The 16670-nt window shown below is 43.8% G+C and overlaps 1 protein-coding gene across 1 annotated transcript in view; it reads left to right on the top strand.

The window, feature by feature from the left end:
* Window positions 1-16670, top strand: part of zc3h3 (zinc finger CCCH-type containing 3) — a 260428-nt gene that overhangs the window by 179983 nt on the left and 63775 nt on the right. The window contains exon 9 of the mRNA XM_067978747.1: window positions 14314-14445. Within this exon, the coding sequence (XP_067834848.1) occupies window positions 14314-14445 (132 nt within the window). The remainder of the gene's footprint in view (window positions 1-14313; window positions 14446-16670) is intronic.

Below are 16670 nucleotides of genomic sequence, written 5' to 3'. Positions count from 1 at the left end.
CATAACCTCATTTTTGCCAGGATTGCAAAGGCTAGACGTTAAAAGTTCAGGCGCCAAGCAATATAAAAAGGTTCAGCCTGGCTGGAACCCAAGTTGCATCTACCAGTCTCAGACTAGTAAATGCACCCATGAAGAGGTGCAGAAAAAAATAAAAGGAGAAGGAACCCAAACAACAATACTTCATTATTCCACATCCTCCATACACAGGAGTGTAACCTACCTCGTTGGGTTCTGTGAAAACCATGGTGACTGCAGGCATGGAAATATGGATAAGGAAATGTCTTTGCAAATAGGCAATACCACACATGATATTTGCGGGGAGGGTGTGGGGGAGTGCAGGAGCGCGTCTAAAGCCCGGGAACACGGAAGTCCTGTCAATATTAATGGCAGGACCTCATTAACATGAAATGTGGGGTGAAGGGGAAGAGCCCAGTAATCGGAAAGGAAGAAGGGAAAGATCGGCGCTTGTGGGAGTGGGGGTGGGGGTCGCCGATCACGACAGCACAGAGAGGCCCCGATTGGCAGAAGGCAGGCTGAAGGCTTCCTTTAGCGGCCAGGGAGAAAATACCTGCTCCTCCTGGCCCACAAGGAGTGCTCTAAAAAGCTCTCTGTATATAGATAAACAAAATGTGCATTACAGAGTAATCGGTTATTCAGCAGTTAACAGGATATTGAGAATAATGTGAAAATTGTTGCCGGGCAAGTGTTCCCTCCCTATTGTTCTTAGTGATTGAGCAAATCGTCACTTTACTGTGTTAAGCTTTCCATTTGTGTTCAGCTGGAGAAAACTGCTGAGTTAGCATGGCTTATTTAGCTCTGCCTTTTTATTGAACAGCATCTGTTTCATTCACAAACATTTCTAGGTTGCAAACATTACTTTTGCTACAGAGTACTCCCCTATTCCCACCCCCTCCCATTTTGAGTCTCCCACAGAAGTTTATTTTTAACTCTCCCAGAAAATCTCACTATCTGTTCTGGATCACCATACTTTCTTGCCTCTCATTTTATTGATAATTCATTCCTCCTAAGCTCCAAATGTCACATCCTATACACACATCTTCCTGCATCCACATCCGCATCATCAGTGCATTGAAACCAAAACTCATCTCTTACTTTAACTCATGCCTTCCTAGAACCAAAAGTTGCCTACCTCCCTTGGTTTCTGCAGGGTTTCTCACAGGGATGTCCAGTCTGTGATCCTGGTTGAAGAGTCTAGAGCAATGGAGTATAGATCAACGATTAAATATAAAGAGATTTAGGACTTTTTTTTATGCAGAGGGTTATGAGGCTATGGAATGCACTATTGGAGTTAGTGGATTGAGCAGTGGGCATGTCAACATTTAAGAATAGATAGTTGAAGGAAAGAAGAATGAAGGGACATGGAAACTGCACAGGCACATGGGATTACAACAATTGCTCATATGGAGGGAGGATAAACACTAACTAGGAATGATTGGGAAGTGTTGTAATCTCTGTTTAATTCCATGTGATCTCCAAACCAAGACAATCCAACCCTCAAAGCCCAGTTAACTCGATCCTCTTTTTGCAACTATTTCTTATTTGAAATTTGTGGACCTGGAGGTTTAGAATGGGCAGTTTTTGGTGGATAAATTCAATGAGAACACTCGGATCTGTTTGTATCAGAAGCTTGAGATATAAGGAAATTAAATGGAACATGGATTTAAATTTTATATATCGCCCTGTAGCTCCATGGTCCATAACTATGTGGCCCACGAAGACAAAGCTTGGACTCCTGGTCTATGGGATTTTAAAATCAAAGCTTGGCATCACTTAAATATTACTTCAGCCTTGGCTCAGTTGGAGCACTCTCACCTCTGAGGTTGTGTGTTGAAGTCCCACTCTAGTCTTGAGCACATAATCTAAGCTTACACTCCAGTGCAGTACTGAGGGTGTGCTGCACTGTCGGAAGTGCTGCCTTCAGATGAGACTTTAAACTGAGGTCTTGTCTGGCCTCTCAGGTGGGTGTTAAAGAACCCATAGCACTACTTGAAGATGAGGAGGGGAGTTTTCCCAGTGTCCTGGCCAGTTTTTATCCCCTCAATCAACACCTAAAAACAGGTGAGCTGGTCATTTATTTCATTGCTGTTTGTGGGACTCTTATTGTGTGCAAATTGGCTGCTGCGTTTCCTACAAGTGACTACACTTCGAAAGTACTTCATTGGCTGTAAAGCACTTTGGGACATCCAAGCGCTATATATATGCCAGTTCTTTCTTTCTTACTTTTTGATAGGCTTGGTTTTCTCTCCTGCCTTTTTTGAAACCCAGATAAAGTCCTGCACAAAATTGAAATGATTTCCCTTTTAAATTTAAATGTGGCACAAATAAAAGGAGCACTTTGTAGTGAAATTATTTCCCCTCCCCCATGATGTTTTGACTTAAGACAGAAAGAAGAACAAGAAAGAAGTACAGATGGAAATGTTGTTTGTAGCTGACTTAGTAGTCTAATTAGGAGACAAGATTCCCTTAATTGAGCATTTGCTGCAGTGGTTATCTGTACTTAAAGGAGGAATCCTCTGTTGGCTGGAGGATGCTGGCATTGGATATTCTCTTACATAGAGCCCCCTTGCCCCAGCGTTGAAAGTGCCCTCTTTAAGGGCCCCCACCTCCCCAACTGTGCATGTTCCCTTTTAAAGGAGTGCTCCTCCTCTGTCCCAACTTTGAATATTTCCTCTTTAACGAGGATCTTCTGAACTTTACCAACTTCCTATTTAAGAAGCCCCCTTCCTCTTTCCCCACAGCTCCCACCGGGCCTTTTGTGGTTCCCTCTTTCAGACCACTCTCACTGTGTAAAGTCAGATAACTCCAGGTAACTACAGAGAGAGAATCTCATTGTCAAAAGAAGTAGGTGCTGTTTGTGTTCCGTCAGTGTTCAAAAATCAGCCGTTCACAGATGATGAACTCAGGATATGTAACATACAGATGGATTAGCTTGTTCTGTAGATTAGTGGAGGCAAGGACAGAAGCCATTGCCCACTGCTGTTTTCTCTCCCCTGCTTATGGAGAATCAGCACTTTCCCCTTTAATAGAGCTTGAAAATGCAGTTTAGGACCTCTTGTTATGTTCGGCTTCATTAGCTTCCATGTCTGATTCCCTTGTATAAATGCTATATAATGGCGAGGGGACGCTTCAGTACCTTTTGTAAATGGATGCAGTGTCGTCGCGTTTGATATCCCGATGCACCAGAGTATAACGCAGGTTAATTGAAATAACAGTGCAAGTTTCTCTTGTTTACAGCTTCATCCTAAGAAATGTGTGCATGCTTCAAACTGTTAAAATATGGTATTTTACAGATAATTTAGAGAGTTTTTTTTCTTAGTTAAACAGCACAATTTCTTTTATGTTGTCTATGGATAAGACTTGGGTTGTCTAACCTTTTTGTGTTCACGGGCCATTTAGTTGCATCCTGGAGCCCCACAGACCACATATAGACTATTACAGTTGAAAACTAACCACCACTTCTAAGTTTAAAAACTAATTTTATGTAATTAATTTTATATAAGAGCACTCCCAACAGTGTGCTGAAATACAAACAGAAAATGCTGGAAATACTCAGCAAGTCCGGCAGCATCTGTGGAGAAAGAAACAGTGTTAACGTTTCAGGTTGATGATCTTTCGTCAGAACTGGAAGAAGTTGAAGATTTAACAGTTTTTTAGCAAGAACAGAGCCAAGGAAAGACAGGTGGGATGGGGGGAGGGGGGTGATGTTAGAGGGGAGGAGAGGAAAGAACAAAAGGGAAAGTCTGATAGGGCAGGAGTGATTAAATGACAAAAGGGACGATGGTGCAAGGCAAGGAGGGTGGTAATGGAACAAGTAAAGAAACAAAAGATGGGTCTAGAGGAGCTGTAAATGGCAACAGCAAAACCATTACCAGCACCTGTCCGAACAAATGGGAGCAGTGGTTATGACCTGAAGTTATTGAAATCAGTGTTGAAAGTCCAGAAGGTTGTAAAGTGCCTAATCAAAAGATGAGGTACTGTTCCTCGAGCTTCATTGGAAGAGTGTAGGAAGCTGAGGTCAGAGTAGGAGCGGGACGGAGAATTAAAATGGCAAGCAACTGGAAGGTCAGGGTCGCAGACTGAGCGGAGTTGTTCAACAGGCGATCAACCAACCTGCGTTTGGTCTACCCAATGTAGTGAATTCAGTATACTAACTTGAAAGAAGTACAAGTGAATCGCTGTATCACCTGGAAGGAGTGTTTGGGGCCCTGGACGGTAGGAATGGAGGAGGTGAAAGGGCAGGTGTTGCAACTCCTGCGCTCGCAAGCGAAGGTGCTGTGGGAAGGAGAGTGGGTGTTGGGGATGATGGAATAGAATCATAGAAATTTACGGCACTGAATGAGGCCATTCAGCCCATCGTGTCTGTGCCAGCTGAAAAACTTAGAAGTGGTGGTTAGTTTTCAACTGTAATAGTCTATATGTGGTCTATGGGGTCCAGGATGCAACTAAATGGCCCATGAACACAAGGTTAGACAACCCAAGTCTTAACCATAGACAACATTAAAAAAAAAATCAAAATTGTGCTGTTTGACAAAGAAAAAAAGTCTCTAAAATCTGTTGTTTTACAGTTTGAAGTATGCACACATTTCTTAAAATGAAGCTATAAACAAGAGAAACTTGCACTGTTTCAATTAACCTGCATTATACTCTGGTGCATCGAGATGTCAAACGCGACGAAACTGCATCCATTTACAAATTGGTGAAAAAAAATTCTTCTCGACTCCCCTTTAATCCCTCTACCAATTACTTTAAATCTATGCCCCCGGTTATTGACTTCTCTGCTAAGGGAAATAGGCCCTTCCTATCCACTCTATCTAGGCCCCTCATAATTTTATATTCCTCAATTAAATCTCCCCTCAGCCTCCTCTGTTCCAAAGAAAACAACCTCATCTTATCCAGTCTTTCCTCATAGCTAAAATTCTCCAGTCCTGGCAACATCCTTGTAAATCTCCTCTGTACCCTCTCTAGTGCAATTACATCTTTCCTGTAATGTGGTGACCAGAACTGTATGCAGTAATCTAGCGGTGACCCAACTAGTGTTTTATACAGTTCTAGCACAACCTCCCTGCTATTATATTCTGTGTCTCAGCTAATAAAGGAAAGTAATTCCGTATGCCTTCTTAACTACCTAATCTACCTGTCATGCTACCTCCAGGGATCTGTGGACATGCACTCCAAGGTCCTTCTGTTCCTCTACACTTCTCAGTATCCTACCATTTATTCTGTATTCCCTTGCCTCGTTTGCCCTCCCCAAATACATTACCTCACACTTCTCTGGATTGAATTCCATTTGCCACTTTTCTGCCCACCTGACCAGTTCATTGATATCTTCCTGCAGTCTACAGCTTTCTTCCTCACTATCAACCACATGGCCAATTTTTGTATCATCTGTAAACTTCTTAATCATGCCCCCTAAATTTAAGTCTAAATCATTGATATATACCACAAAAAGCAAGGGACCCCACTGGAAACAGCTTTCCAAAAACAAAGTCACCTGTCGACCATTACCCTTTGCTTCCTGCCACTGAGCCAATTTTGGATCCAACTTGTCACTTTGCCATGATCCCATGGGCTTTTACTTTTCTGACCAGCCTGCCATGTGGGACCTTGTCAAAAGCCTTGCTAAAATCCACATGGACTATATCAAAAGTGCTACCCTCATCGACCCTCCTTGTTACCTCCTCAAAAAATTCAATCAAGTTAGTCAGACACGACCTTCCCTTAACAAATCCATGATGACTGTCCTTGATTAATCCGTGCCTTTCTAAATGACGATTAATACTGTCCCTCAGAATTGTTTCCAATAATTTGCCTACCACCGAGGTTAGGCTGACTGGCCTGTAATTACTCGGTCTATCCATTTCTCCCTTTTCAAACAACAATACAACGTTAGCAGTCCTCCAGTCCTCCGGCATCACGCCTGTAGCCAGAGAGGATTGGAAAATGATGGTCAGAGCTTCTGCTGTTTCCTCCCTTGCTTCTCTTAACAGCCTGAGGTACACTTCATCCAGGCTTGGCGATTTATCTACTTTCAAAGATGCTAAACCCCTTAATATTTCCTCTCTCACTATGTCTATCTCATCCAATAATTCACACTCCTCCTCCTTAACTACAATACCTGCATCATCCCCCTCTTTTGTGAAGACAAATGCAAAGTATTCATTAAGAACCCTACGCATGCTGTCCACCTCCACACACAGGTTACCTTTTTGGTCTGTAATAGGCCCTACCCTTAGTTATCCTTTTGCTCTTTATGTATTTATAAGACTTCTTTAGGTTTTCCATGATTTTACTTGCCAATATTTTTTCATGCCTTCTCTTTGCTTTCTTAATTTCCTAAATGGAAGAGTGGACCAGAGTGTCGTGGAGGGAACGGTCCCTTCGGAATCCTGGGAGGAGAGGGGAAGATGTGTTTGGTGGTGGGATCGCGCTGGAGGTGGAAGAAATGGTGGAGGATGATATGTTGAATGTGGAGAGTGGTGGGGTGGAAGGTGAGGACAAGGGGGACCCTACCATGGTTCTCCGAGGGAGGGGAAGGGGTGAGGTCAGAAGTGCAGGAAATAGGTCGGACATGGTCGAAGGCCCTGTCAACTACAGTGGGGGGAATCCTTGGTTGAGGAAAAAGGAAGACATAGCGGAAGCACTGGTGTGGATGGTGGCATCATCAGAACAGATGCGATGGAGATGGAGAAACTGGGAGAAGGGAATAGAGTCCTTACAGGAAGCGGGGTGGGAGGAAGTGTACTCAAGGTAGTTGTGGGAGTCGGTGGGCTTATAGTAGATATTGGTTGACGGCATATCGCCAGAAATGGAGATAGAGAAGAGGAGGGAAGAGTTGGTGATGGACCATGTGAAGGCGAGGGAAGGGTTGAAATTGGAAGCAAAGTTGATGAAATTTTCCAGTTCAGGGCGAGAGCAGGAAACGGCACCATTAATGTACCATCAATCATTAATGTACCGGAAAAAGAGGTGAGGGAGGGGACCTGAGTAGGACTGGAACAAAGAATGTTCCACATGTCCACACAAAAAGGCAGGCATAGCTAGGGCTGAAATCAGTGTTGAGTCCAGAAGGTTGTAAAGTGCCTAATTGAAAGATGAGGTGCTGTTCCTCGAGTTTCCGTTAAGCTTCAGATGAATTTTGAATTTTTTTCCACCAGTAAGGCTGAGAATAGACATTTCCAAACCACCAAGCCCATGAACTTCGAACAGGTAAACCCAGTAGAGTAAGAAATATGGGCACAAATAGAAACACTTTCACTGGGGCTTTGTGGGGCAGATAGCCAGGGCTTGTGAGCCAAGGGCTGCAGTTTGGACACTCCCTGATTAACTTATCAAACAACATCAAGCCCAAGGTGGTAAGCAGGCCCAACATAGAATAGTAAAAATGAAGTCATTGGCTGTGATTCCCCAACACGCTGCCTTGGGGAGGTGCTTTCCCAAATGAACGGAGGAAATCTGAGGACCAGTTCTTCCTACCCCTCCCCCAGGGCCCAAACTCTTGCAACTCTTGTCAATTAGTTAAGGAATGGATCTGGGAGAAGCCCAGGAACAGGTTTTCCACCTCGGTTGCCCTAAGTGTAGAGCAGGGAGATTACATAAATTTGGAGAGAATATCGTTACAAAACCTAGAACAACACAACATATTAGGTGTTGCAGCACTCTTCAGTTGTTGCACTTCATAAAATATTTTTTTTTTGTCCCATTTCTGACATTTTTCTCAACTTGTCTTTTTCCTGTTGTTTTCTCCCTTACTTTTAGGTTTGACTGTGAGGACAAGCGGGTGTTCTGTAGCCAGTCCTTTGTCAATAACACCTTAATTTTATTCAGTTAGATAGAAATGGATGAAGGAGGCCCTTCAGCTCCATCAACCACATCAATCCAGAATGCAAACATTACCATCTTCCCATTGCAGGTTCTTTTTTAATGTTCACTTGGACAGGCAGGCAGGACCTCTGTTTTACCTCTCATCTGAAGGACCTACAAAATTTCAGCACTTGCTGAAATTTTGTAGGTCCTTCAGATGAGAGGTAAAACAGATGACTTCATTACTGCACTGGACCCTCAGCCTAAATCACCTGCTCGGGTTTTCAAAATGGTGACATGTTCTCCTATTTTCTCCTCACATTCTGTTTTGCTCTCAATTTTCCCTTTTTCGCAACCACTCAATCAGTGCCTCCCAGATAGGCAGGAGCCATGATTTTCCATCCACTCATTTTAAGACTAGGAATCCAGAGTTCAAAACCCAGCATGGCAAATTGTGAAATGAAATTCATTAAATCTGTTAATTTGTGGGCTGGCACCAGGAAAAATGAGCATGAAAACTGCTAGATTGTTGTACTAACCCAATTGATTCACTGTTGTGCTCAGGGAAGGGACCTGCTGTCCCTACCTGGTCTGGCTTAGACGTGACTCCTGTCCCACGCTGCATGGTTGACTCTTAATGCCCTCAGGACAACTAGGGATTGGCATAAATACTGGTAGCGTTGCCGTCGGGCCAAGAACAATTTTTTTTTAAATGAAAAATAATCATCTAAGGAACGATGAGCTAAAACACAAATTCATGATAAGAGAGGCACATTGACACACAGACCTTCTGCACCGTTGAGCTGCTTGTTAACTTTCAGCCTTTAAACTTTCCAAGTACAAGGTTTCTTTCTTTACCGACACAAACGTTTAAGATATGCCCTCAGCAGAAATTGAAATGAAAGCAAAAATCTTTCCTGATTTTTCTTTTTTTTGGTTGAAGGGATGAGAAACCTTTCCCAGTGTGGGCAAAAGGTTAATTACACAGGTTCTGGAATTCCTAGCATTTTAAAGTAATCTCGTTGTTTGCTGAGCCCACAATGAACGTGATAACTAGAAAAGAACAGCTGCTCCAAGCTAGGTGATGTTATATGGTCTTATCCAAATGTGATCTGTGGTGCATTGAATTTTCTAACTTCACATTTACAACATTAGAAACCAAAAATGGAATTTCAAGAGTTGCTGTTAGCTTTACAAAATATACTGAGCCTCTTAATCCTCATAACTTTAAAAAAGAATTCCAACCAAATGGTGCGCACTTATCAATTTTAAAAAATGTTCTACGTAAGTTTAGCTTTTCTGTTGTTAAGCCAGATTGAGGGCTATAGAGCTATTTCAGAGCACTGCTTGACTTTTTTTTCAGAGGAGGTAGGGAAGGAGCTTAGCGTTCCTTAAGGTCGGAGATTGACAGGCAGTACTGGAGCGAGGGGAAAGTCCATGACAGAATAATTATGTAAAGCCTCTAGATGAAACAGGCTTGATTAGCTAAATGGTCTTTTCTCATTCTGAACTTTATGTTATATACCTGATCTTTCTTGAGTGATGCAACTCTGGTAGGATGTGCTGTGAAGTGGTAGAATATTGGTTTGTGCCCCTGGAAAATTTTTGCTTCTGGTTTCCTCTCTTTCCCCCTGCCCCACATGAAGATTTTCTGATCGTCCATGGAGGAGGTTGGCGTACCCCAGTTCACTCTGAGGCACTGCATTTCAGTGGAGGCCTACTCCAAACCACTTAGCCACTGAATGGTTTATGGCATGAGAAGCTAATGAGGGTGAGAGATGGCTTACTAGATAATTATACCATATTGTGCAACCCTAAGTGACACACACACCAGGAGATTCCAGGATTTAATCCCTTGAATCAGGTCGCCTTAGTTGCAGTGACTTTATAGTTGACCTAGAATCATAGAATGGTTACAGCATGGAAGGAGGCCATTCGGCCCGTTGAGTCCATGCCGGCTCTCTGCAAGAGTAATCCAGCTACTCCCACTCACCCACCCTATCCCCGTAGCCCTGCAATTTTTTTCCCTTCAAATACTTATCCAATTCCCTTTTGAAAGCCACGATTGAATCTGCCTCCACCACCCCCTCAGGAAGTGCATTCCAGATCGCAACCACTTGCTGTGTAAAAAAGTTTTTTCTCATGTCACCTTTGATTCTTTTCCTGATCACCTTAAATCTATGTCCTCTAGTTCTTCACCCTTCTGCCAATGGGAACAGTTTCTCTCTATCTACACTGTCTAGGCCCTTAATGATTTTCAACACTTCTATCAAATCTCCTCTCAACCTTCTTTGCTCCAAGGAGAACAATCCCAACTTCTCCAGTCTATCCACATAACCGAAGCCCCTCATCCCTGGAATCATTCTTGTAAATCTCTTCTGTACCCTCTCTAAGGCCATCACATTCTTCCTAAAGTGCGGTGCCCAGAACTGGACACAATACTCCAGTTGTGGCCAAACCCATGTTTTATAAAGGTTCATCATAAGCTCCTTGCTTTTGTACTCTATGCCTCTATTTATAAAGTCCAGGATCCCATATGATTTCTTAACCGCTTTCTCAACCTGCCCTGCCACCTTCAATGATTTGTGCACAAATACCCCCAGATCTCTTCGTTCCTGCCCCCATTTTAGAATTGTACCCTTTAATTTATATTGCCTCTTCTCGTTCTTCCTACTGAAATGTATCACTTCGCATTTTTCTGCGTTAAATTTTAAAGCATACGGGATCCTGGGCTTTATAAATAGAGGCATAAGGTACAAAAGTATGGAAGTCATGATGAACCTTTTAAAAAATGCACTGGTTTGGCCACAACTGGAGTATTGTATCCAGTTCTGGGCACCGCACTTTAGGAAAGATGTGAAGGCCTTTGAGAGGGTGGCAGAAGAGATTTACAAGAATGATTCCAGGGATGAGGGTCTTTAGTTATGTGGATAGACTGGAGAAGCTGGGGTTGTTCTCCTTGGAACAAAGAAGGTTCAGAGGAGATTTGATAGAGGTATTGAAAATCATTAGGGGCCTAGACAGAGTAGATAGAGAGAAATTGTCCCCATTGGCGGAGGGGTCAAGAACCAGAGGACATAGATTTAAGGTGATTGGCAAAAGAACCAAAGGTGACATGAGGAAAAACTTTTTTACACAGCGAGTGGTTAGGATCTGGAATGCACTCCCTGAGGGTGTTGTTGAGGCAGATTCAATCATGGCCTTCAAAAGGGAATTGGATAAGTACTTGAAAGGAAAAACTTTGCAGGGCTACGGCGATAGGGCAGGGGAGTGGGACTAGCTGGATTGCTCTTGCATAGAGCCAGCGTGGACTCGATGGGCCGAATGGCCTCCTTTTGTGCTATGACCTTTCTATGATTCTATCTCTCTGTTCCTGCACTACTTTTAGAATTGTATCCTTTAGTTTATATTGCCTCTCCTTGTTCTTCCTAAATAAATCGCGTCTCACTTTTCTGCGTTAAATTTCATCTGCCACGTGTCCGCCCATTCCACCAGCCTGGCTGTATCCTCTTGAAGTCTATCATTATCCTCCTCACTGTTCGCTACCCTTCCAAGTTTTGTGTCATCTGCAAATTTGGAAATTGTGCCCTGTACACCCAAGTCCAAGTCATTAGTATATATCAAAAAAAGCAACGCTCCTAGCACCAACTCCTGGGGAACATCACTATATACCTCCCTCCAGTCCGAAAAACAACAGTTCACCACTACTCGCTGTTTCCTATTATTTAGCCAATTTCATATCCATGCTGCCACTGCCGCTTTTATTTCATGGGCTTCAACTTTGATGACGAGCCTTTTATGCGGTACTTTATCAAACGCCTTTTGGAAGTCCATAAACACCACATCAACCACGTTGCCCTCATCGACCCTTTCTGTTACCTCATTAAAACACTCTATCAAGTTGCCTAAACACGATTTGTCTTTAACAGATCCACACTGGCTTTCCTTAATTAATCTACACTCGTCCAAGTGACCGTTAATTTTGTCCCGGATTATCATTCCTAAAAATTTTCCCCCACCTCAAGGTTAAATTGACTGGGCTGTAGTTGCTGGGTTTATCCTTACACCCTTTTTTGAACAAGAGTGTAACATTTGCAATTCTCCAGTCCTCTGGCACCACCCCTGTATCTAAGGATGTTTGGAAGATTATGGCCAGTACCTCCGCAATTTCCACCCTTGCTTCCCTCAGCAGCCTAGGATGCATCCCATCCGGGCCAGGTGACTTATATACTTTAAGTATAGCTGGCCTTTCTAGTACCTCCTCTTTATCAATTTTTAACCCATCCAGTATCTCAACTACCTCTTCATTTACTGTGACTTTGGCAGCATCATCTTCCTTGGTAAAGACGATGCAAAGTACTTCAGCCATGCCCTCTGCCTCAATGCGTAGATCTCCTTTTTGGTCCCTAATCGGTCCCACCCCTCCTCTTACTACCCGTTTTCTGTTTACATGTCTATAGAAGACCTTTGGATTCCCTTTTATGTTAGCCACCAGTCTATTCTCATACTCTCTCTTTGCCCCTCTTACTTCCTTTTTCACTTCCCCTCTGCACTTTCTATATTCAGCCTGGTTCTCACTTGTATTATCAATCTGACATATGTCATACGCCCCTTTTTTGTACTTCATCTTACTCTCTATTCCTAGACCTTAGCCGGGCAAGGCATGGGAAAATTGGTGAAGGATCCTGTGTGTGTCCGTGTCTGTGTGTCCGTGTCTGTGTGTCCGTGTCTGTGTGTCCGTGTCTGTGTGTCCGTGTCTGTGTGTCCGTGTCTGTGTGTCCGTGTCTGTGTGTCACACACACACACACACACACACACACACACACACTGCAGAAAGATATGGCTTGGCTTTGATTGGCCCATTTTGAATAGCCTGCAAGTGCTTGCTGTCCAGATGCAAACATAATGAAGGACTAGTTGAGGAGGCACCAGAAAGCTGCTGTCCAGGAACCATACCCAGCAGTGTTAACTCCTTCAGAAAAAAAAATTGAGAGAAAAATTGGAGGTGGGAAAATATGAGGAGAGTTTTAAACTTTATCCCTTGGGTTAGATCTCTCCTGCCCCCAAGAAATCACTCTATGCTGCAAACTTCCCTGCAATCTTTCCAGCCCAGCTTCAGGGCTACCTTTATCTAGTTCAAAAGAATCTTGCAAGTAATGGGTTTTCCTAGGTAAAGTTTTCAGTCATCTATTTAGTTGTCTGAAATATTGTTTTCTGAATGACAACGGTTTTGATGTCCCTTCCACAGACATGAATGCAGTTTCTGATTGATGTTTTTAAAAAAAACTCACTGCTCTGTGCAACATCATCAGATGAATTGTTTTCTTAATCAGCTCAGTTATGTCTTTCTTCAGTGTTTCTTTTGGGGTATTTGTTTAATATTTGGACTTTGTTAAGCTTGTTTGTAATTTTGGACACCAGAGGAAAGTGCACTTGTTCTACAGTTCTTGTTCATCTTGGAGAAAGATTGGAGTGATGAAGAAAAAGAGGCAGCATTTCATCAAGAAACTTAGTGCAGCACAATTGACTGCTTATCTTGATTTCTGAAAATTCAAAAGGGTAACTAATCCCTTGTGGGCATTACATAGGAACAGGAGTAGGCCATTCAGCCCCTCAAACCTGCTCTCCCATTCAGTTGGATCATGGCTGATTTGTACCTCAACTCCATTTACCTGCCTTTGATCCATATCGCTTGATACCCTTACCTAACAAAAATGTATCAAATCTGTCTTGAAAATTTTAATTGACCCAGCATCTACGGCCTTTTGGGGGAGAGAATTCCACATTTCCACTACCCTTTATTGAAAAAGTGCTCACTGATTTCACTCTTGAATGACCCAGCTCTTTTTAAGATTGTCAAGAACATTTATGATTGAACGTGATATGACTCTAGGATTGCTATTTCTGATCCTTTGTTGTGTTCTGTAAATTGTGAATAAGTATTATACTGAACTACGTGTGTCTTTTACAGAGACATGTGAGTTGTTGAGGTGGAATCTTTTACTTTTTACTCTCTGTGAAATTGTTCCTCTCTAATTGTGTATCAAAGCAAGGCAGTAGATTACCTATAGCAAATAGAAAAATTGTAATGATCCCAGAACACTTTTAAAGCAACATTACCAATATGCACTTAAGTCTGTAAAAGCTCTGTTCGACATTCCGCAACACCGAATTGATTGATCGTGTAGCACTAGACTACGTGCATTCCAGTAAACAGATTGCAGCAAGTACAAGCAATTGTTAGTTAGTGGATAATGCATCTATGCAGATCTTCAATTAAAAATTACAACTTTCAGATCCTAAAGGACAATGTTCACTTAAGGGAAACTGAGGAACAAGAAAGCAGGTACTTTCTTAAAAAAAGGCAACCTGAAATTGTAGCAGTTGACCGTATGCAGATTGCTGTTTGTCCTTTATTCTGTTTTCATTGATCAGCAATTGGAACTCCTGGCTCATAAAAGTTCATTGTGTTATTTTCTACTTACATTGTAGATGCCAGTTTGCTCTTACTACCTCCGAGGGATCTGCAGCAACAACAACTGCCCTTACAGCCACGTGTATGTGTCCAGGAAGGCTGAAGTTTGCCGAGATTTCCTGAAGGGATACTGCCCACTGGGAGAAAAGGTAAATTCAAGTGAATAGGATGAAAAGTTTATTGACAGTGCTGTTTCGTTATCAGTAGCTTTGGTTTGTTCCTTTTAAAGTGCACCCCTTTTCAAAATTTACAGTTGCTGTTCTGTGGCCTATTTTACATGTGTGGTAGGGAGGGATAAATTTTGTGCTCATCGAGCTGAGGGATGTTAATGTTGGTAAATGGAACACTGTCCCATTTTAGGCACCTAGGGGCCGATTTTAAAATGGAATTGTGAGCGTGTTGGGGGCGGTGGGGACTGCGAAAATCGGGAAAATCCCAGGCAGGTTTGGAAGCTGGCTCCAACCCGCCAACTTCCGGGGATGCCACAGACACACCTGTGTGCGTGTGCGCGCGCGCACTTCACAAATCTGGTAGTGCCGCTGGCAATTAAAGCCGTCGGGACGATAGTTAAACCACTTATTGACATCGTTGATCTTGTTTAAATTGTTCATTTTGTGGAGATTGAGACAGGGGTACAATTTTAATTCAACCTCAGCATGTTTCCCATGCTGTGGGAAACACTCCATGTTGGACATTTAAATGCCTGTTTGGCAGATGGGGATAAAAGGTAAGTTATTTCAGCAGGGCACTCAGGTGTCTCAGACAAACTTTTGGCTGGGAAATCTTTGTGTTTAGACTGAAAATTCTTGGCTTAGGCTCAGAATTCTTCTGTTTACACATATTTACCAACTGTTTGGACCCCCTCAAACTGACACCATCAGGATGGGGGGCTCCGTGGCTGCCATCACTACCTCCGAGGACGAGCAACATCACCAGCCTCGCCAGGCACGGTGTGCGCTTCCGCCCCTTGGAGCTCCACAACACAGTGCTGCGCCACAGGCACCTGCACAAGAGCACAGAGGGCAACAACAGAGGGAGTGCCACCGCAGGAGGCACTACCCTTGCCAGAGGGTCTGCAGACCGAGGCTGAGCTTCCTGGACCTCACTGAGGAGCAGTGCATACGGAGGCCCAGAGTAAGTCGCCAGGTGGTCGAAAACATCTGCAGCCTACTTCATGCCGGCTGGGCCTGGCGGCTTCTCATTACCCGTCACTGTTAAAGCCACCACTGCCCTCAACTTCTTTGACTCCAGATTATTCCAGGGTGCCACTGGTGACATCGCCGGGGTCTCTCAGTCATCTGCACACAAATGCATAAGGCAGGTCACCGACGGCTTGTTTTCCAGAGCCTCCCAAACGTCAACTTTCCCATGGACGACCTCAGCCATAGAGAGGGCAGTGGGATTCTACTCTGTGGCTGGCTTCCCACGGGTACGGGGTGCAATCGATTGCACCCATATCGCAATAAGAACACCTCCACGCAAGCCAGGACTGTTCATCAACAGCAAGGGGTATCACTCCATCAACACTCAGCTTGTTTGTGACCACTGCAAAAGATTCCTTCATGTGTGTGCCAGATTCCTTGGCAGCTGCCAAGATTCCTTCATTTTGAAGGAATCCAACATCCCGGGGCTCTTCCGCGCACCGGACACCCTTAAGGGCTGGCTCCTCGGGGACAAGGGGTACCCCCTGCACACGTGGCTCATGACACCTCTGAGGAACCCCATCACCAAGCAACAGCGTTGATACAACGACAGCTAGGTCTACAATTGAGCATGCTATAGGGCTGCTCAAGATGCGATTTAGGTGCCTTGGGGAGCACTTCAATACGCACCAGTCAGAGTGTGATGCATTATAGTAGTGTGTTGTGTCCTGCACAACAGAGAGGGGTGCCACTTGAGGAGGCCCCATCCACAACTGCCATCGACATTGAGGAGGAGGAGGATGAACCCATGGCCAGAGCAGCGGCTCACCTGGCTGCTCGTGAGGCCAGGGAGTCACTCATGTGAACGGTTCTCCTAACATCAGAAAGTGTGAAGAGTCCAGTCCTCAGACCACCTGGAAAGAGCAGCGCCAACATTAGCCCCACCTCCCCTCCCTGCACAAAACAGTCCTGCAACTACACATACACATACACCCACTGTAAAGTGACCCAGTAGGTGGCATCAAGTGTCACCGTTCATGGTGAAGCTCATGAAAGGGCGCTATCACAAAAGCCAGTCAAGAATGGGCAAGAGGTGGCAGTAGTGAGAATGATGACACTTAATGTGAATATAACAAAAACCAAATATAAATGAAAAACATGACAATCTGTCAGACACCCTTGTGCATACCCTTCTTGATCACAAAACCTTAGCCTTTCTCTTCCTACTACTT

Source organism: Heptranchias perlo, chromosome 3, assembly GCF_035084215.1.
Source record: "Heptranchias perlo isolate sHepPer1 chromosome 3, sHepPer1.hap1, whole genome shotgun sequence".
NCBI classification, from domain to species: Eukaryota; Metazoa; Chordata; class Chondrichthyes; order Hexanchiformes; family Hexanchidae; genus Heptranchias; species Heptranchias perlo.
Note: the sequence above shows the minus strand (reverse complement) of the source record. Positions and strands in the feature narration are given on the sequence as shown.